We start from the raw sequence: 19,659 nt of genomic DNA, 5'->3' as shown, positions 1-19,659 counted from the left end.
ACGCGGGACATTCAGCGATTCAGCTGTGGAGCTGTTGCGGACCGCTAGAAGGTTTCTGAAGCTTATGTCTGCATCTGCACGATAACAGAATGGGAAAAGACGGCTTCAATGAAGTATTATCGTTTTTTATGAAAGCGATTCATGTTGGAAAGACAGCAACAGTAAGAATTCGATTGTTTCAAGCATCCAGACCTATGCTCAGAATTCCAATTTTTCACCGGCGAATTTATGTGAAAAGAACATGAGAAATTCATCAGAAGCTTCGTTGGAATTTTCGTCTCATTTTTATTGTTAATAATGAAAAGGAAAACTGAACGGTGAGCAATCGACACAAAATTACAAATTTTTATCGGGACCAAAAAACACATTTACATTTTCAAACATTCAACTGATTTCTTTGCACCCCAATCTCCTCCCACTACAATTAATTGATGGTCTTTTGTTTCACATGCACCATGCTTGTATCGTCCTTTATTCATTGATGGCAATGGAAGCCAATCCCCAGACAATTCATCATACATTTCAACACAATTGCTATATCTCCTATCATATCCTCCTATTGCGACGAGTTTCCCATTCCAAGATGACAATTGACAGAATTCCTTTGTAGTTGGTTTGATATCAATCCATCCTTGTTCCTCCATTGAGAAACATTCAACTGAATTCCCCGTCTCTCCGTCTCCTCCAACAAACATTTTATCATCAATCACAGCCAATGAACAGTCTGCCCGTCGATTCTTCATTTTTTTTATTGGTTCCCATTCTCCCTTATTAATATCAAAACAATCAACTCGATCACTCCCTATTCCTCCCACAAGATAAATGTTCCCATTGTGTCCAATTGCTGATCTGAATTGGAGTTGATATTCATCTGGTATTTTAGTTAATAATTCCAAATCTCTCGTTTCACTTTTCCATTCATAAATATTCGAAAATTGATACTCCTCATTCACATCTATGACATATCCTTTCCCTTCACATTCAAAGACCCTCCATATGCATTGAATTTTCGGTAGATGATGCTTCTCTCCCTCCCACGCTCCCTTCTTAAACTGAAACATTCTATCATTCCAACCAACATGTAGCATTCCATTGATTTCAGCCACACGTCCATATGACTCACAATAACGAATGGGCATGTTTGGTATGTCTGTTTCCCATTTGAGACTTGGACTTCGCATCGAAGGACCAATCTAAGTATATGTAACTCCTAATCACATTTCTATCAACCTAATTCAACAACCTTATTTCTCAATCCGACAACAGTCATTTCGGCGCGAGCGAGATCTCCTTTCAATTTCTTCATTTTATCATTCACAAGTCGATCAATTTCATTCTCTACATAGAATCCGGGTCAAATCCCATCCAAGCACATTCGCGAATAGTACTTCTCTTTCGAGGCTCCAATAACTGCCGAACAATATGCTCTTGTCGTTCCGTTCCTCGTAGAACGTCGACAAACTCGTCGAAAGCCGTCTCACCTTTTCGCGGCAAAATGTCGACAAGGAGCATGCGCGATTTGTCTTCGTTCGTCTTGGACGGATCGCGCAGCATTGCGTATTGCTCTCGAGAGACGAGTCTCTCGGCGAGAAGACGATCTAGAACGGACATGGGATCGAACACTTCGACGATCGACGGAAGATTGTCGTGGACGCGATTTCTCCATCGTTTATCCATCGTAGACTCTTCTCTTCTCTCTTTTGCGGCGAGGGGAACACGGAACAATGGTGAGATGCGCACTAACACTAAGAGTGGGAGTTTGTTCGGGGGGAGTCCCCTTTCGAGGGGGCACGACTCGCACGAGATTAATATTTGTACAAAGGTCACTTGACGTCATCAACTTTTGTTTTGTATGCGAGAAGAGCTTTGGGAACCTTTCGTGTAGGAAACAATAAGATAACAAGTCTTTAGATGTCAATTTCATTGTTTTGTAAGGTCAATCCTAACGAAATCTTTTTTGTTATTTAATTTGAGTCTTAGATTGGTCGACCCGATTTTTAATCAATGTCAAAAATGTTCATGTTCTCCATCTGATTTCACCTTTGTAAAAATTGACATCAACATTATATGTATGTTTTATTATTCAGCAAACGTCAACTATATGGTAGATGAGTGCTATTCATCGACAAGAAAACAAAGACAAAGTAGAGAGCATTCGTTTGATGTAATAAATTAAGATTCTAATATTATTTTGTTGCAGGCTAGGTCACATGTGCACGAGCTCCTTTGCCAGATGAGCTCTTCCGCTTTCAATCCCAGGGCCATTCAAGCAACATTTGATAAAAGATGTGTTTTCTTGACAATTTTTAAAACGTTCTCTCCACTGGTAATCGTAAATACGAATAATTATTTAATAACATTTTTACTTCAGTTTGACCGCCGACTCTCAATCACGAACTCAAGTAAATTATTTCTATTGCCATTTTCTCTCGTCACATATTCAAATTCTGGTTTCTTTTAGAGAATGTTGTGTAGACCCTGCATAAAGAGGTGTCGTGGACATGATGCAAACTGAATTGAAAACAGTGTGAGTGATTTATTTGATATACTGTAGTGCATAGCCTAGACAACAAAGGCTGCATCCCCCACAATTGGGATCAATTAGTGCCCTAAGAAATTGAGATCAAGTTCCTATACATGTATCAGATATTTCCTCACTTGCATCTTCATTCCATCAATGCCATCTTACGCAGACGTCAGCCAAAATGGCATTGATTATATTTAGTCAGATATGCCATTGTTATCTGAGAAAAATCCTATGTCACATTATTGATTATTTCTCAGGGGAAATGTCACAGGTCCTATACTAATTTCTGTAGTAAGTTGACTGTCCGCCTGAATGGGAGTGAGACACTCAGCCACGGTTTTCTGCCTCTACTTGCTACTACTGTATGTATTAAAAAAAGCTAAAAAATCAAAAACTCTACCAGAAGTATGATAGATATGTCTTCTCCCTATTCAATGTCCTATTTTATTTGTCAGCTGTATGGCGTGTAAATGTCAACAGGGACGACGTTATTTCTCTACGAGGGCCAGTCTTGGAGTCATATAGCTCAACGTTAAGCTCCTCTCTTAGCCGCTTGACTAGGTTGTCTACTTCTCCACTCAATCTGACTCCATAGCAATAATAGGAAAATAAACCTAAAAAATATAAATAAAACGATGGGTATGATTAGTGCCTGTCTGCACCACAGGGTCAAAGGATGAGCAGGAAACCACGTGGGAAGCAGGCAACATTAGACTTACCCCAAGACAGTATAGCTCCACCTAAACAACCAAAAGACCAAACGTAGTCATTACCACGTGTATAGGGGTGAGTTCAGTTACCATAACTAAAGCTACTTGAATCTGCCTAAACATCCTGCGTCCTCTTCATTCTGGGGTTGGTTCGACGGTTGCTGGCTCTTTTGCATCCCTTCTCCGCTTCTTCGTGGAGCGCGCTATCTCCCCGCTGGACATTTTTTCGCGATTCAGCTGTTTAGCTTTTGCGAACCAATAGAAGGTAAAAGACGCTCTTGTAAGCCTTGTGAGTATTGTATAAGGGTTTTTGAAGCTGCTCTCGGCATCGGCCCGTCTAATTGGCTCGAATTGATTGCAGCAAAATGTGAAAGTTCCATTCCGCCTTTCTGAAAGAGTTTCACGTCGAAAAGACAGCATGCAACGGTAAGAATTTGATTATGTTAAGCATGCGAATGGGCATAAGGTTCTCCTTTCCTCAGAATTCGAATTTTTCGCCGTCCGGGAAATTTTCGTTTTTTCATTTTACCGGCGTTTTATCCGAAACTGTGGAAAGAGCCCGTGAAATTCATTTGAAGCGTCGCGGAAATTTTCGTCTCACTGAACGGTGAGCAATCGACAAAAAAACACGAATTTTTATTTGGACCCAAAATTACATTTGCATTTTTAAACATTCAACTGAGTTCTCTGCACCCCATGCTCCCCCCACTACAATTAATTGATTGTCTTTTGTTGTACATGCACCATGGTTGTGTCGTCCCTGATTCATTGATGGCAATGGAAGCCAATCCCCAGACAATCTATCATACATTTCAACACAATTGCTCCTTCCCCATCCTCCTGTTGCGACGAGTTTCCCATTCCATGATGACAATTGACACCATTTCTTTGTTGTTGGTTTGACATCAATCCACTCCTGTTCCTCCATTGAGAAACATTCAACTGAATTCCCCTCCCGCAACCCTCCTCCAACAATCATTTTATCATCAATCACAGCCAATGAACTCCAACGCCGTTTATTTTTCATTTTCTTTATTGGTTCCCATTCTCCCTTATTAATATCAAAACAATCAACTCGATCACTCCCTTCCCCTCCCACAAGATAAATGTTCCCATTGTGTCCAATGGCTGATCTCCCTCTGAGTTGACATTTATATGGTATTTTAGTTAATAATTCCCAATTTCTCGTTTCACTTTTCCATTCATAAATACTCCAACATCGATTACTGTCATTGATATCCATGACATATCCTTTCCCTTCACATTCAAAGACACTCTTTATCCAGTTAATCCCCGGCGGATGATGCTTCTCTCCCTCCCACGCTCCCTTCTTAAACTGCAACATTCTATCCAACCAACCAACATGTATCATTCCATTGATTTCAGCCACACGTCCACTAGGCAAACAATCAATGGGCATGTTTGGTATGTTTGTCTCCCATCTGAGACTGGGACTTCCCATTGAAAACTAAATGTTTTCCATTACAAAACCCTAAATAGGATTACTTTTTAGACACGCCCTCACCTTAGTTCTAAGACCGATGTTCGTCACTTTCTCTTTATTCAATTCTTCTTTGTCTTTGGCTCTTTCGTTCTTTTCTAACTTCAATTCGTTTTTCGTCTCTTCCTTCTCTTCATTCGCTTTTTTCAATTTCCTTTCCAATTCTCTGATCCTTTCTTTTTCTCTGTTCTTTCGAACCGCACGTTCTTGTTCACACTTTACTCCTTCTTCTCTTATTAATTCGGCAACGTGTTCCTGTCCTTCGGTCACCTCTAAAACGCTCAAACATCGGTCGAACGAATCGGGTCCTTTTCGTGGTAAGATCGTAACGAGAAGCTGTCGCGATCCTTCCGCATTGTCGTACGTTTTGATCTTCTCATACTCTTCGCGAGTGATGAGATAAGCGGCGTAAAGGCCATCAATGAGAGCGAGGGGCAAAAGAATCTCGACCAGAACGCGGATAATGGGGCGAACGTGCGTGTTCCATCTTTCATCCATTTCGAATAGAGAAGGAGTAAGAAACAGAGCGAGATCGTCGTCAACAAAATGTTTCGGGGACTCGCCAATCGTCACGTGACGAACGTAGCCTCTCAGCAAAAGACGGCGAAAATGAGCATCAGCCGTGAGTGCACGTCTTCTTCTACCTATCAGAATTGATGAGAGAAGGTAGGCAAACGCCTGCATCGACGCGAGAAGTCTCCTTCGCTACATGCTTAGGTCTAGGTAGACGAAATGCAAATATGGCGCGTTCCTCACTTTCGTCTCGTTTATCACTTCGATGAGCTTCGTAAGCTCGACGTCTGTGTAGATCTTTTCGTATTCGCTCAAATTGCTCGCCTGGCGATGAAAGGCAGTCGATAGATTGAGAGATTTCTTCAAATCGGGGATCGCCTGCGGTAAAACGCTTCGTTCGTTCGCGCGAACAAACACGGGTCGACATAGCGCTTTCAGAGTATTCAATTTCTCCTCGTACTCCTAAAAAAACGCGTAAGAAGGCCGATATCCTCACGAGGGGCCTCACCTTTGTAGTCGCTTCAACGACTTCTTGTCAAAGCCAATCACACGTTTCAGCGAGCTCTTTAGAGACGTTTTCGCGTTCATCGTCGGACTGGTGCAGTTTTGTTTCGTAGCGCGCGCTTTGCGCCGCATTTTTTCGCGTTTCGGCCGTTCCGCGCCGCTAGAAGGTAATATGCGCTCTTACGAGCCTTTATCGTTTGTTCTGATGGTTTTCTGAAGATGCTGTTTTGATCTTCTTGTGCATTTGGCCCGAAATGCCCGAAATGCCCAGCGAAACGATTTTTCTGGAAAAAAGTCTCTGTGTATAAATCAAAAACGGTGAGTTTTTTACTTTTTCAATCGTCCGAACTGCAATTTAAGTCTACGTACGCCCAGATTTCGAAATTCTCATCATTTTCATAATTTTTTCTCATCAGAATTTCAACGAGATCCCGTAGAATGGAATAGCTACTTCATGTCCTTTTTCAAGATATTCTGCCCTATACTTCCCTCAAGCAGGCACTTAAAATTATTTAATCGTCTAAAAGCGTTGACTCTCTGCATGCTAGCTTCCAACGACATTTATTAGCTGAGCGCCAAACTCATCACAGACAATACGATTTGCAACAACGGGTTTAATTAACAAAAAACAGATTCACCAAACACGACTGTAAGAATTATTCTGCATCCACGGGTTAGTCCTGCTATTGAAAAATGTCGTTTGCAAGACGCACGGCATCGCAGGTGATTTTGTAAGCGCAAAAGACCCCGACGCACTCTCGCGTAAGCCACGGGAGCTTCTTAGCAACAATTCTTTTCATTAGGCTTTTGATGGTCACCTTTGGTTTCGCCGTGAACGTTATTTCAAACGTCGTGTGCTTCTCCAAATGGGCTCTTTCTGGAGCTTTTTTTGGGTCTTCAACGTCAATGGCACTAGTACGGTATTCAACGATTTCGCCGTCAACATCTATCGAATCTTTCACGCTTGCAAGAGCCTTTTTGATGTCGGCATATGCAGAGGCTGCAGAGCCTCTTTTCTCCTCAAGTCGCCCGGAATAATACTGGTTGACAATCAGGTATCGCCTTTCATCAACTTCAATTTTGGATATTTTCATATCTTCCATATTTTGGATGATTCCCGACTACAGTGTTTAATATACGAGTTGAAAAAAGCAATATAAAAAATTCCAAGGAGAAATATATTGTTACCGTTTCGTCACTTTTTCCGTCTACTTCTGGTTCCTAAAAGTGAGATAAAACGTTTTTAAACCTTGCTTTCTGATATTTTTCTCAACATTAACTATTTAATTAAGTGCAAAGTGTTTTAGAGATCGATTGTGCAAAGTGTTTTAGAGATCGATTGTAATACAGAGAGTAAGCTTTCTATTTCATTGATTTGATTTTATATCTATAGCGTGATATCATGTAAACCAAGCCCGTCATGAACTATGTTTGCCTACTCTAACCCAAACGTCCTGAAGCCTCAAGATCCCTGAATGTCACTATCCGGGACTTAGCATCCGCGATGACGCGTGATGACGTATGGAGTGGCTGTGTACGGGAATTTCTTGCTAATTCGTATCTGTCTGTAGTCTAGCTTTTCCGTCTAGACTACTGTTCCATTTCGAACGTCCAACAGCTATCCGATTAGCTGATGTGTTTCGATCGCTTATTCCTACCAGTAAATGCCACTTCTAATAAGTTCTTTTCGAACGAGGTCTTCATCGGCCGCTAACTAATCGATCTCGGTCGAATAGAGCTAGAGGTGACATACCTTCTTTGTTTTTGAGGCAGACATTTTCGTAGGTGATAAAGGATCTTGCGCGCAGTAAAGACGAACCTCGCGGGTAGGTTTATACGGGACCTGAAGAAATTGGGCAAAACAAAATGGCGACCAGTAAATTCATTCATCGCACTTACGTCTCGTGTATCACTTCGATGAGCTTCGTAAGCTCGGAGTGTGTGTAGGTCTGTTCCAAATTGCTCGCCTGACGATGAAAGGCCGTCGATAAATCGAGATTTCTTCAAATTGGTGATCGCCTTCGGTAAAACGCTTCGTTCGTTCGCGCGAACGAACACGGGTCGACACAACGCTTTCAATTTCTCCTCGTACTCCTAAAAAACGACGCTAGGAGCAAAACAACAGAGCGAGATCGGGAGATCGTAAAATGGTTCGGGACTTTGGCGACTCGATGACGTCAAGCAGAACCAATAGCCAATCGTCACGTGACAAACGTAGCCTCTCCACAAAAGACAGCGAAATGGGCATCAGCCATGAGTGTACGTCTTCCTCTACCGATCGGAATTGAAGAGAGAAGGTAGGCAAATGCTTGCATCGACGCGAGAAGTCTCCTTCGCTACATGCTTAGGTCTAGGTACGTGAAAATGCAAAGATAACGCTAGCCAGTACACCAAACACGAACGTCGTGGTAATACATGCAAGTCGTCGATGCAACGATTGCCTCAAATTTTTTTTATTACCGGTAGGAGAGCTGAAAGTGAACTTCTTCTGTTCTCACTCCACTCCAAAAGCATTTTCTAAATACTTATTTAAGAACAAAGATTTTGGACAAACCTAATAGAACCGGTAATTGTCTATCTACGAGTTTTCTCCGCAACAGTGAAAAATATTTTTCTTAGAGATAACATTCAATTGGTTAATTCAAATTCGTGTTAAGGTTATGATGCTCAATTTTTAGTCGTGAACAAACCATATGTCTAAGTATTCATTCTCAGGGGGTGTGATGCTCACTGAGATTTGTTATCATTTTAGCGACTCTAGGTGACTAACTCGAACATAAACCCTTTCAATCTGAACTTAGACATGTTCTTTTAGTGTTTTATCAGTGGAACTTAATTTCTACATGAGAAGAATCACAGTGCTATGTTCTCTTCTATCTCATCTGCAAATCCTAAATTGAATTTAGGCGACCACTAGAAGGAGAATCGTTGTCGGCGCAAACACAACAGTATTTGCTAATTTTTCGACTACAATACATAATACGTAAGTTCTACAATTCGCCCTTATCATGATGAAGTTTAGAATCGTCTTCAGAGCCACCTAAATCAGCTTCAACACCGTCTGTCTTTTCATCAGACGCTGCATCATCTTCAGGGACTTTGATTTCTTCACTGGATTCAACAGTTTCCGGCTTTTCAGCCGGCTTTTCATCACTTTTCGTCTCTTCTGTCGCTTTTTCACTGTCTCCTGGCGTCGTGCTTGCTTCTTCGGTATCGTTGCTCGCCTTATCGTCGATCTTCGTCGCGTTCTTCGCCGATTTCGCTTCGCTAGCCGTCTCATTTCTCTTCTTTAGTGGTTTCGCCCATTTTGCCTTGTTGATCAAGTACATCACCTCGCGATCGAGCTTCGTCCCTTTCTCGTGCACGTCCGACACCGTGACGACGGGATCGTCCTTCGGAGTCGTCGCATTGTGCCGAATTTCGGCGTCGTTGAGCCAATCCTACGAAAAACAAAATGGCGACCGGTAAATTCATTCATCTACGTCGTGTCCTTACTTTCGTCTCGTTTATCACTTCGATGAGCTTCGTTAACTCGACGTCTGTGTAGATCTGTTCGTATTCGCTCAAATTGCTCGCCTGGCGATGAAAGGCAGTCGATAGATTGAGAGATTTCTTCAAATCGGCGATCGCCTGCGGTAGAACGCTTCGTTCGTTCGCGCGAACGAACACGGGTCGACACAACGCTTTCAAAGTCTTCAATTTCTCCTCGTACTCCTAAAAGAACGACGCTAACGCGTAAGAACGGGACGGGATCCTCGCGAGGGGCCTCACCTTCCTAGTCGCGTCCATTCCGTCTTCGTAGAGCCAATCCGACGTCTCAGAAAGCTCTTTAGAGATCTTTTCGCGTTCCTCTTCGGTCGAAACGGACTGAAGGAGTTCGCTTTCGATCTTATCTTGAGTTTCGTAGACAAAAGACTCCAATGTATTGACCGCCTTTTCTCTCTTCAATTTCTCCTCATCTCGCTCATCCAATTCGCGTAGTCTTAAGAAAAATAATTAATTCATTTCTAAATTTAATTTTTTTCCACTTACTTTTTTTCTGATTCTTCGAGAACGTTTTCACGTAATTCGTCCAAGTCAATTATTTCCCACGTGACGTCAATAGTTTCCCGTATGACCGAAGGCTTTGGCTTGGCAACGGTCGCATTTTTGGGTTTATCCGTCTCCGTAGCATTCGATGACGTCGTCGCATTTTGAGGGGCCTCACTTTGAGGAACCTCGTCTTTTGACGTCTCACTCTCTTTAGACTCCTTTGATTCTTCTGGTGGTGGTGGTGGTGAATCTTCTTTTTCTTCTGAAGCAGGTTTGTCTGTTTCATCTTCTTTTGTCTCCTTCTCTGCTTCTGTCTCATCTTTTGTATCATCATCATCACGTGATGTCTCATCAGCATTTGTATCTCCCGCTCTTTTGGATTCATCTGTTTTGTCACTGTTTATTTCCTACGTCATCACGTGAGTAAATAGTCTATTTATTTATTTCTTTATCTATTTTACCTCTTCTGAAGCTGACTTTGTTTCTGTGTCTGTTTTCTCTGTTTCATCACTACTCATTTCCTATGTCATCACGTGAGTAAACAGTCTATTAATTAATTATTTATTTTACCTCTTCTGAAGCTGACTTTGTTTCATCACTACTCATTTCCTACGTCATCACGTGAGTATATAGTCTACTAATTAACTATTTATTCTACTTCTTCTGAAGCTGACTTCGTTTCTGTGTCTGTCTTCTCTGTTTCGTCACTACTCATTTCCTACGTCATCACGTGAGTAAATAGTCTAATTATTGATTTATTTAATTACCTCTTCTGTTTCTGAAGCTGACTTTGTTTCCGTGTCCGATTTCTCTTTCTCTTCTTCCTTTGATGAGCCAAAGAAACTTGATATGGTATTCCCAAGTCCTATATATAAATTAATTAAAAAATTATTTAAATTTGTCTAATTTTCTTGCTTTCGAAAGCCGATTGTTCCGCTTCCGCTTCCGGCGGTTTTTCGAAAACGGCTTCGACTTTTTCAATGCCAATAAGTCCACTTCCGTCCAATTGAAAATGAGCTTTGATTCCCTTGGATTCAATTCCACTTCCACTATGCTTCGACATCACAGTCTCAACGCCAGAAAACGAAGCTTTAGTCAAATTCAAAGAGCCAAGAAAACTAGACAAAAAAAGATCAATATCAACTACAACAGGTATTTATTTTATTGATTTATTTAACCTGAGTTGTTCTCTGGATAAGAAGTCGATTTCCCCGTAGTCGAGTGTGAGAGCAAAGTCCTTGTTTTGTTTGTTGAACGTCATCACTTTCTTTTGAGGAAACGGGTTATTCCGGTTGAACAGGGTTCGAGTGACGCGTCTCACAGACGCAACACCCTCATCATCAATCCTGTCTTTTTCGAAAGAAACCTGAGAAGAAACAGGTACAAATATAATAATTAATTAATTAATTATTTAATTACCTGTATGGGAAATAAGTTTGCGTCTTTGATTGCGAATTTTTTGACGCGAAACGCTTTGCTCAAAAATGCTCCCACATAGACAGCTCCTATAAAAAATTACATTATTTAATTATCTATTATAAGGGTTCTGCCGAGGATTTTCTCAATCGGAAGGGGGTCTGAGAGCAAAGCCATAACAAAACAATTTTAGGGAGCGCGGTTACTATATAAAAATTCTTGTAAATGTCAAAAAATGACAGAGTTCTTAGAAAAGCATCAAGTGTTTTCTCTATGCGATTTTGGCTTTAGGCTTGTCTCGAACGTTCGAATGTTTGTACTTTGAACGTTTGAACGTCTAATTCTACTGTAATATGGGTCAGAACCCTGAATTATTTATTTTTACCTAATGCAGCTGCTTCATCGGCATTTAGACTTTTCCCCAATTCAGATCTGTAATAAAAATCAATAGATCAATAATCAGTTTTTCAATTTATTTGAATTACCTTTCTACGGTTTTGAGTAAGAGCTCTTGGACTTTGGGTATTCTTGATCCTCCTCCTATAATGATCACCTGATCTACTTCCATCTGTGTAAAAACACGTGGTCATAATTATTAATTTATTTAATCTCTTCCCCTTGGTTTTTATACCATTGTTATTTGTGATGATTTCAATGCTTCTTCCACGGGGCGTTGGACTCTCTCGAATAAATCGGCGCACGCTATCTCGAATTCTTCGCGCGTTACAATGGCGCGAAAATCAATATCATCAATTAATCCTTCAATCTAAGGAGGAGACTTTATTAATCAATAATGATTATTGATTATTAATTACTTGTGATAAATGTTCCGTATTTGCGCTCAGAACAGTTTTGACGCGATTTGCTTCTTTTAATAATTTCGCCATTGCTCTCACGGATTTAGTGACGTCAGATTTATATTTGCCTTGATCCTAACAGAAACCAATAATTAGAAGATCAAGATAATTAATTAATTTTGTATTCTTTACTAGAAACTTTTTCACAAGAATCTCCCTCATTTTCAAATCAAAATCAAGTCCACCCAAGTAAGGATCATACCTAAGCATTAGATAAATTATTAGTTATTTTTATTAAGAAATATTGATGATGCATTAATAAAATTAATTATTAAAAATTAGATTTAATATACAGTAGATTCCAATTAATTAATTAAGAGCTTACCCTACTCCCTTTAGATGAATTACTTATTTATTTATTTTATTAAGAAATATTGATAATGCATTAATTAAATTAATTATTAAAAAATTAGATTTATTATACAGAAGACTCCAATTAATTAATTACGTGCTTACTCCCTTTAGATGAATTATTATTTATTTATTTTATTAAGAATAGTGATAACGCATTAATTAAATTAATTATTAAAAATTAGATTTAATATACAGTAGATTCTAATTAATTAATGAAGTGCTTACCCTACTCCCTTTACAGTCAATTGAGGGACTGTCTCACTGATTGTACCCTCCTTTATCTTGACTGTCTGATAAGCTAATATATAAGAAACGTCATAGGAGATCTCTTCATATATGAGACTTAGGGTCTCTTACATGCTAATGTTGCCACTGTGCTACTTGATCCCATGTCGTAGAATAATATATTAGTGGGCGTGGCATTGAAATCAGCTCTCCGAAAAACTCCATAATTCAAAGCAACTAATAATAATTTATTTATTCTAAAAATCAATAGACTAATAATGCTAACACGCTGTATTGTCGTTCATGAGTTGCAGAACTTTGAGTTGACCCAATTTGGCAGCACTAAAAATAGCACTCAATATAATCTAATTAATTAATTATATAACTAGTATCCTTGCTTCAAGACTGATCTTCTTTCTGCTTGATTAAAAAAGGGAGGGACTGTTATGACAACGTCTTGTATGGGTTGATCTGCATAAGCTTCTGCTACGGATTTAGCATTTTTGAATATCATTGCTAGGAGTTCCTCGACAGAATACGTCGTATTTCTAAAAAGAAAATAATTAAATAAATCGATTTTATTTATTTTATTTTTACCCGTCATGTTGAAATATGACTGTGTCTCTGATGACGTCCTTTGTTAGATCATAGTACGGGAATCTATGCATAGATTATTAATAGGGACTTTCACTCAATTAAGTAAAATTATTGACCTTTTCTTGAAGAGTTCCACGTGAGGACTGTCGTACTTTTTCCCAATCAAATGCTGGAGATATTTATAGGCATTCTTCGGATGACGAACACTCTAATAAAAAATAATAGGTAATAATAATAATTATTATTTATCATACAGCTGTTTGTGCTGGACCAGCGAATAATCTCTCATTTCCTTTTAGAGAAACGACGTTGGCCGTTTTTCGTTGAGATTCCCTATACATATATATATAATCAACATCCTCACATCAATTTCTTAACGCACTTGTTTAGAACTATTTCCATGGGAACACCGGGCTAAAAATCGAATATTTTACACTGTTTATGAATTCTATAAATCTTACTTTCACTAGTGCTATTTTGAGCCATTCGCTTCCGAAATCGATAGACATTACAGCCACTCCAGCTAAAAGAAACGAAACACGTGGAGATGCACGTGGTCGACACGAAACGCACGAAATCGGACGACTAGGCCATCCCTAAGGCACTCTAACACCTGCACGTGTGTTCTTACCTCCCGAATGACATTGTAGAAGCGTTGCCAGGACGATGAGAAGCGCGGCGACTCGGAAACGAGTCGAATCGAACGCGAATATCATTTCTAGTTGAGCCGATCGCTTTTTCTCCGATTCGGTGTCGTTTTAGTGGGCGTCTGAAATCGACGACGTCTACGTGGCCTTTTTGGCGGAAGAGACGTACTTGGCCTTTTCTGATTGGCTCTCTCGCACGGGGGAGGTGACGTCTCTGAGGACACCTACGCATCTTAGCGCGCGGGGAAGAAGGTCTGTGACGTCAAGTGACGTCAGTATATCTGACGTCTTCCCTGTGACGTCTTTGAACGTTAGCTAGAAGCGCGCTATCGATGGCCGACAGCGGCAAAGACCAGCCGAAAACGAAGCGAAAACGACGCACGTTTGCCACTGCGACGTAAGAAGGAGTAGGCGAATAGAGTTGTCTTGCATTCTAAGTGTCGATACGAAGGGAGCGTTGCGAAGGAAAGCGGAAATATCACGCAGAAGGTGAGGACTCGAATATTATTTTTTCTTTGAGGCATACTACGTCATTTTTAGTCGAGAAAAAACGGAAGCAGTATGTCACTGATCAGATTCAACGCCTGGGCGACCTTCTACCCTTCGATCGACCCAAAGATCTAAATGTAAGAGGGTTCTCAATTTCTCCAAATAGTATCTATTTATTTCTTTTGTTAGTTGGGTCAGATATATGTACTTCAGAAAAGCAGAGAATTCATAGAGAAGTTGCTCAAGGAGCAAGAGGAATTAAAGGCAAAATTTGAAGAACAGAATATTAGAGGTACATCCAAAATCAATATATGGTATCAATAATAAAGATTAATACATAGATGAGGTTGATGAGCTGAGAGAATTAAAGAAGAAAGTATCTGAGTGTGAGAAGGAGAAGAAGCGTCTCGAATCCTTATTGAATGAGAAGAAAGAGATGGGAGTCCAATGTAGCAATACAGGGGGAGATGAAGAAAGGGAGGATAGGGTTGATTTCAATCCGCCTCCCAGTCTCGACGTCTCATCGCCTCTCTTTAACGAAATCGACGATATCAGCTCATCAATCAACTGGGAACCTCTCAATTCCCTAATGACGTCACTAGCTCCCATAGCAACGACAACACCAGCAACAACCAATCATTATTCGGATGGAATAGATCTAATGACGTCACCATATATGTATCAATCCTGTCAATATCAAGATTGCCAACAACCGCCTCGACAAACTCATTCATATCAACCGGCATCCCTTGATTCATTCTCAGTGCAAGCTCTCACTGCTTCATCATCATCAACAATCCATTATCAGGAACCTATGCCTCGATATCAACAACCCACGACATATAGTCCTACAAAATATATAACCCCTCATAAGGAATTCAATAGCCAGTTTTCCATAAGAGCCATTCATGAGAGTGCAATGCTAGAACAACAGCAACAACAATACATGGCCAATCAACCTTTCAGCATTGAACGTCTTACGGGGAATCAATCTGTTCAACAGGCCACACCTCAACACTATGGCAACCGATTTAATATATCGGAAATGATTGGTAGTGGACGTGGGCGTGGTCAACAGCAGCAGAGTCACACGATGCCGTTGCGTCATCATAATCTGATATAATAGTATGAACATTTTATTTAGTTTCTTCTTTAGTTAATAGGTACTTATTAATATTAATTAATTAAGTCTTAATATTATTTTTGGCGAGTTCTTTCTCTCCGTTTCTTTGTGGGAGTCTTCGCCTTTGTTTCATTCTCGTGATAATATAGATTATTGCCATTTAAATTGCCATTAGTTTTTTCGCTGTAGACTTTGTAGCGCGCGCATTCCCGCGCATAAACCGTGTAGCTGTTGCGTTGTCCGACCGCTAGAAGGTAAAATACGCTCGTTTGAGCTTTCATCGTTTTGTATGAGGATTGTTTGAAGCTGCTCTCATTATCTGTGCGTCAAATGGACTCGAAAAGGACAGCGAAAGGTTCAAAGATCGTTTCGTTTTCAAGTTCTCTGAAAAAACTCTGATGTTGGGAGGACTGGAACGGTGAGTATTTGATTGCTTTAAGCATGCGACGAGCATTCACTCAGAATTTGAATTCCTGATCGTTCAGAGAATTTTAATATTTTAATTTTTTGCAGGCCATTTATCTCAAGCTGATCAAGGAACGCGAGAAATTAATCTGAGGCGTTGTTGATTGTTTTCCTCATTATTATCGTTAAAGAAAAGTGAACGGCGAGCGATCGACACAAAACACGAATTTTTATTGGGACCCAAAATCACATTTACATTTTTAAACATTCAACTGAGTTCTCTGCGCCCCATCCCCCCACTACAAACAAATGATTGTCTTTTGTTGTACATGCACCATGTGATGATCGTCCCTTATTCATTGATGGCAATGGAAGCCATACCCCAGACAATTCATCATACATTTCAACACAATTGCTAAATTCCTCCTCCCATCCTCCTCCTGTTGCGACGAGTTTCCCATTCCATGATGCTAATTCACACTCTTCCTTTGTAGTTGGTTTGATATCAATCCAGCCTTGTTTCTCCATTGAGAAACATTCAACTGAATTCCCCGCCCCCACCCCTCCTCCAACAAACATTTTATCATCAATCACAGCCAATGAACACGCATACCGTTCATTCTTCATTTTCTTTCTTGGTTCTCATTCTCCCTTATTAATATCAAAACAATCAACTCGATCACTCCCTTCCCATCTCCCTCCCACAAGATAAATGTTCCCATTGTGTCCAATTGCTGATCTCCATTTGAGTTGATATTCATCTGGTATTTTAGTTAATAATTCCAAATTTCTCGTTTCACTTTTCCATTCATAAATACTCGAACATCGATAGCTGTCATTGATATCCATGACATATCCTTTCCCTTCACATTCAAAGACACTCCCTATCCAGTTAATCCCCGGCAGATGATGCTCCTCTCCCTCCCACGCTCCCTTCTTAAACTGAAACATTCTATCCAACCAACCAACATGTAGCATTCCATTGATTTCAGCCACATTTCCAAATGGCTGACAATCAATGGGCATGTTTGGTATGTTTGTCTCCCATTTCAGACGGCGACTTCCCATTGAAAACTAAATGTTTTTCATTACAAAACCAAAAATTTTGTTTTTTTAGACACGCCCACCTTAGTTCTCAGACCGATGTTCGTCACTCTTTCCTTGTTTTTCTCGTGCCTCTCTTTCTTCAATTCGTTTTTTGCTTCTTCTTTCTCTTCCTCCTTATTTTCTAATTCTCTTTTTAATTTCCTGATCTCATTTTCACCTTGAATAAAATGCATATAATTGATTTTAATGTATCTCCCTTTTTCCTTGAACCTTACGTTTTTGTTCGCGTTTCTCTTCTTCTCCCAGTAGTTTTCTTGCAACGTGTTCCTGGCCTTGGGTTTCCTTCAAAACCCTCAAAAATCGATCAAACGAATCGGGTCCTTTTTTCGGTAAAATCGAAACGAGAAGCTGTCGCGATCTCTTCTCGTCATCAATCGAATCAAGAGAGAGCCTCTCAAACTCATGTGTAGTGATGAGAGCGACGGCGAGAAGACGAGTGAGTAGAGCAAGAGGCAAGAGAATTTCAATGAGATCGGGAAGAATTGGGAACACGAGCGTTTTCCATCTTTCGTCCATTCTTCGAGAACTGGATCGAGTACGATCGAACAAAAACAAAGCGAGATCGCGAGAGAGATGGACAAAAGGTTCGGGGGACCGGAGCGTTTGGGGCTCCTAATGATGTCACGACTCACGAGATGCATAAACATTTGCGGAATGCAGACAACCAATCAGCGTTGGGCTCTTGTTCTATCTAAAATGTCGTACGTTTCGCGTAGATTAGGATTGAATATCGGCTCTTTCGCGGGATCGTCGAACGGGACATAAGGGAGCGCGAGCACGTGATCGAAGAAGAACGTCGCGTAGAAGAAGAAAACGGCGGATTTCGGCTACAACGACAGCGTGGGAGCCATCAACGAATGCAAAATAGGCGTCGGTAAGCGTATGAGCTATCGTGCGCCCGTTTTTCGCAGTGAAAAAGGCGAACAGACGTCATCGATCACATTCGCCTCGTTTTCTTGCAGCGATCGACAACTACGAAGCGCCGTGGGATCGAAAATTCACGTTCAAGTTCGAAGAGAAGCCGTGAAAACATCGAACAGGTACGCTTTGTGCTCCTCGAAAATATTCGCGTTTTTCTTCGCGAATTTTGTCTCGCACGAATTGTTTTAATCGCGCGGGGTTGTTATACTAGCAAAATAGAGTAGATCTAGCGCGTTTAGTAGGAAATCCGCTGGTCCGATAACGAGATTTCTTTGCCATAGGGGTCCACATAGGGGGAACGTTTTTCACTGATGCTATGCTCATCATGGATGCAATTTCTCCCACGAAAGAGATCATTCGGCTATTGTACCCGGTATTGTTCCTTGAATAAACGAAAAACGGCTTCAGCTTTCGGCGTAATCGTAAGTAGTGAGACTTTTTGTCATTTTTATGAGAGCAAATTAATTAATTAATTATTGACTTCTAGGACGATTATTGGAATTCATTCTAACCTGTCATCATCGCTACGGGTGGAAGAGAGCCGGAAACAAATCGCTTGAAACAAACCCCTAACAAAACGAAACGTTCAAACTGGGTAATGTGGTACATCCATAGATAAGATGTAAGTCTAAAACTAGATTGCTCTCTAGTGTCATTAGATATAAATCCACAGCGAATATTGCCAAGCTGGGATTCTCTTTTAGAGGAGAAACGTTTTACAACGTCTTGGGCACTCAATTACGTCAAGCTATTTAATGATTTGCCAAGAGAGCGCAAAAGATTTCTCGTTTCCGTTCAGGTTCTTTGCATTTGATCTGAACTGCTTATTTTTGTTTTGTAGCCGCATTCACCTCTGGGCCCCGAGGTGACTAAATAAAACCGGCCCAACTCTTGAGCCAGAGAGGATAAACGTGGCTTGAACGCAGAGGATTCAATCCCCTACTCCCGTGGCACGAGTGATAAACTGCCACCCCACTTAGGAAGACGCGGTGGGTCACAATAGCGGTCCCCCTGGAACCAGGCCGGCAGAACTCACATCCGAGCGCTGCCGGTCCCAGGCGTCCGAGCCGGGAGACTAAACAGGCTCTAACTCCGACGGGGGAGTAGGGAGGATGACCCCCACCCAACCGAAGCCTGTATGGACCCCTCGCGGTCTGTGCAGGTGGACAGCGAAACAGGGAAGACCAATGCGCAATTTTTTTCAGAATTTCCGGTTTACTTCCGGTATTTATTAAATAAAATATTATGAACATGTCTATGCCTACGCTATTGTCTGTGTGCGACGCGACGTGCCGGAGGAGACCTCTTCAAGGAGGCCTCGGAGCAGTTTCATATCTAATGTAGGGTCATGCTCAGGACCCTGTTGCCCCTACGCTACACACTACTACTCTGCAACTATCTCTACTACAACTACGGTATGAAAAGAGTCATTTAAGATATAGCAACAAAGCCGATTTCTGTGACGTCATCTTCCTCAGAACTCCTTCCAAAAAGAGTTTCTAGATAGGTCACCAATTTGTGATCGTTGAAAGGACGCCAGAATTAATACGGCGAAAGAAAACGATGGAAAACAAACCTGGAAACGGTGAAACGACGAGAAAGATAGAAGATCAACATCCCGTATACTCTAAAGAGAATCACAATTACATTTAAAAAGGCTTTTAGTTGATCTATTAGTAGGATTTTTGCATGTTAGTCTCAGAAGCGAACGAAAGCGCAGAACAACGGTAC

The 19,659-nt window shown here is 40.8% G+C and overlaps 6 protein-coding genes and 4 long non-coding RNA genes across 14 annotated transcripts; 5 read left to right on the top strand and 5 right to left on the bottom strand.

Annotated features, from left to right (window-relative positions):
- Positions 1 to 271: 271 nt before the first annotated feature.
- On the bottom strand, positions 272 to 1,732 carry LOC136199966 (uncharacterized). Its single transcript, XM_065990291.1, has 3 exons — positions 1,389 to 1,732; positions 1,244 to 1,338; positions 272 to 1,193 (listed from the first exon to the last, which is right to left on the bottom strand). The coding sequence occupies exons 1-3, from the start codon at positions 1,675 to 1,677 to the stop codon at positions 369 to 371; spliced, it is 1,209 nt and encodes a 402-aa protein (XP_065846363.1). The 5' UTR covers positions 1,678 to 1,732; the 3' UTR covers positions 272 to 368.
- Positions 1,733 to 1,822: 90 nt separating this feature from the next.
- On the top strand, positions 1,823 to 2,879 carry LOC136199976 (uncharacterized). The gene is made up of 5 exons (XR_010673267.1): positions 1,823 to 1,930; positions 1,981 to 2,144; positions 2,201 to 2,326; positions 2,372 to 2,402; positions 2,462 to 2,879. It is a non-coding gene; the product is annotated as an uncharacterized lncRNA (long non-coding RNA).
- Positions 2,880 to 3,885: 1,006 nt separating this feature from the next.
- On the bottom strand, positions 3,886 to 5,327 carry LOC136199774 (uncharacterized). The gene is made up of 2 exons (XM_065990067.1): positions 4,763 to 5,327; positions 3,886 to 4,705 (listed from the first exon to the last, which is right to left on the bottom strand). Exons 1-2 carry the CDS (start codon positions 5,234 to 5,236, stop codon positions 3,890 to 3,892), a joined length of 1,290 nt encoding a protein of 429 aa, XP_065846139.1. The 5' UTR covers positions 5,237 to 5,327; the 3' UTR covers positions 3,886 to 3,889.
- A 20-nt stretch (positions 5,328 to 5,347) lies between these two features.
- LOC136199777 (uncharacterized) lies at positions 5,348 to 6,397 on the top strand. 2 transcript variants are annotated; one of them, XR_010673179.1, is made up of 4 exons: positions 5,360 to 5,404; positions 5,456 to 5,922; positions 5,975 to 6,073; positions 6,131 to 6,397. It is a non-coding gene; the product is annotated as an uncharacterized lncRNA (long non-coding RNA). The 2 variants fall into 2 exon arrangements; XR_010673178.1 differs by having other exon boundaries at positions 5,348 to 5,922.
- LOC136199775 (uncharacterized) lies at positions 6,301 to 7,928 on the bottom strand. The gene is made up of 4 exons (XM_065990068.1): positions 7,655 to 7,928; positions 7,509 to 7,598; positions 6,944 to 6,976; positions 6,301 to 6,876 (listed from the first exon to the last, which is right to left on the bottom strand). Exons 2-4 carry the CDS (start codon positions 7,530 to 7,532, stop codon positions 6,439 to 6,441), a joined length of 495 nt encoding a protein of 164 aa, XP_065846140.1. The 5' UTR covers positions 7,533 to 7,598; positions 7,655 to 7,928; the 3' UTR covers positions 6,301 to 6,438.
- Positions 7,654 to 13,356, top strand: LOC136199776 (uncharacterized). Of its 3 annotated transcripts, none has more exons than XR_010673176.1 (14): positions 7,654 to 8,052; positions 8,110 to 8,163; positions 8,222 to 8,321; positions 8,375 to 8,516; positions 8,571 to 8,738; positions 8,790 to 9,219; positions 9,303 to 9,490; positions 10,002 to 10,206; positions 10,260 to 10,408; positions 10,457 to 10,517; positions 10,572 to 10,639; positions 10,712 to 10,939; positions 11,005 to 11,167; positions 12,196 to 13,356. It is a non-coding gene; the product is annotated as an uncharacterized lncRNA (long non-coding RNA). The 3 variants fall into 3 exon arrangements; XR_010673175.1 differs by lacking the exon at positions 12,196 to 13,356 and adding an exon at positions 11,330 to 12,161; XR_010673177.1 differs by lacking the exon at positions 12,196 to 13,356 and adding an exon at positions 11,330 to 12,161 and having other exon boundaries at positions 8,104 to 8,163.
- LOC136199773 (hypoxia up-regulated protein 1-like) lies at positions 8,684 to 14,066 on the bottom strand. 2 transcript variants are annotated; one of them, XM_065990064.1, is made up of 26 exons: positions 13,868 to 14,066; positions 13,698 to 13,759; positions 13,619 to 13,650; positions 13,491 to 13,569; positions 13,353 to 13,444; positions 13,237 to 13,299; positions 13,038 to 13,187; positions 12,926 to 12,981; positions 12,772 to 12,876; positions 12,640 to 12,712; positions 12,193 to 12,262; positions 12,019 to 12,135; positions 11,835 to 11,969; positions 11,689 to 11,771; positions 11,589 to 11,635; positions 11,207 to 11,292; positions 10,966 to 11,153; positions 10,703 to 10,905; positions 10,555 to 10,652; positions 10,446 to 10,505; positions 10,358 to 10,396; positions 10,249 to 10,308; positions 9,788 to 10,194; positions 9,527 to 9,737; positions 9,251 to 9,469; positions 8,684 to 9,195 (listed from the first exon to the last, which is right to left on the bottom strand). In XM_065990064.1, exons 1-26 carry the CDS (start codon positions 13,950 to 13,952, stop codon positions 8,746 to 8,748), a joined length of 3,270 nt encoding a protein of 1,089 aa, XP_065846136.1. In that variant the 5' UTR covers positions 13,953 to 14,066; the 3' UTR covers positions 8,684 to 8,745. The 2 variants fall into 2 exon arrangements, with proteins under 2 accessions (XP_065846136.1, XP_065846137.1); XM_065990065.1 differs by lacking the exon at positions 10,358 to 10,396.
- A 138-nt stretch (positions 14,067 to 14,204) lies between these two features.
- LOC136198827 (helix-loop-helix protein 30-like) lies at positions 14,205 to 16,244 on the top strand. The gene is made up of 7 exons (XM_065988867.1): positions 14,205 to 14,280; positions 14,335 to 14,372; positions 14,424 to 14,509; positions 14,562 to 14,664; positions 14,714 to 15,749; positions 15,802 to 15,913; positions 16,009 to 16,244. The coding sequence occupies exons 1-5, from the start codon at positions 14,216 to 14,218 to the stop codon at positions 15,493 to 15,495; spliced, it is 1,074 nt and encodes a 357-aa protein (XP_065844939.1). The 5' UTR covers positions 14,205 to 14,215; the 3' UTR covers positions 15,496 to 15,749; positions 15,802 to 15,913; positions 16,009 to 16,244.
- LOC136198845 (uncharacterized) lies at positions 16,108 to 17,707 on the bottom strand. The gene is made up of 3 exons (XM_065988902.1): positions 17,223 to 17,707; positions 17,028 to 17,164; positions 16,108 to 16,974 (listed from the first exon to the last, which is right to left on the bottom strand). The coding sequence occupies exons 1-3, from the start codon at positions 17,521 to 17,523 to the stop codon at positions 16,543 to 16,545; spliced, it is 870 nt and encodes a 289-aa protein (XP_065844974.1). The 5' UTR covers positions 17,524 to 17,707; the 3' UTR covers positions 16,108 to 16,542.
- On the top strand, positions 17,697 to 19,173 carry LOC136198875 (uncharacterized). The gene is made up of 5 exons (XR_010672911.1): positions 17,697 to 17,881; positions 17,970 to 18,047; positions 18,210 to 18,350; positions 18,416 to 18,523; positions 18,579 to 19,173. It is a non-coding gene; the product is annotated as an uncharacterized lncRNA (long non-coding RNA).
- The last annotated feature ends 486 nt before the right edge of the window (positions 19,174 to 19,659 follow it).

Source organism: Oscarella lobularis, chromosome 1 (assembly GCF_947507565.1).
Source record: "Oscarella lobularis chromosome 1, ooOscLobu1.1, whole genome shotgun sequence".
Classification (NCBI taxonomy): Eukaryota; Metazoa; Porifera; class Homoscleromorpha; order Homosclerophorida; family Oscarellidae; genus Oscarella; species Oscarella lobularis.
This window is presented reverse-complemented; position numbering and strand designations above follow the sequence as displayed.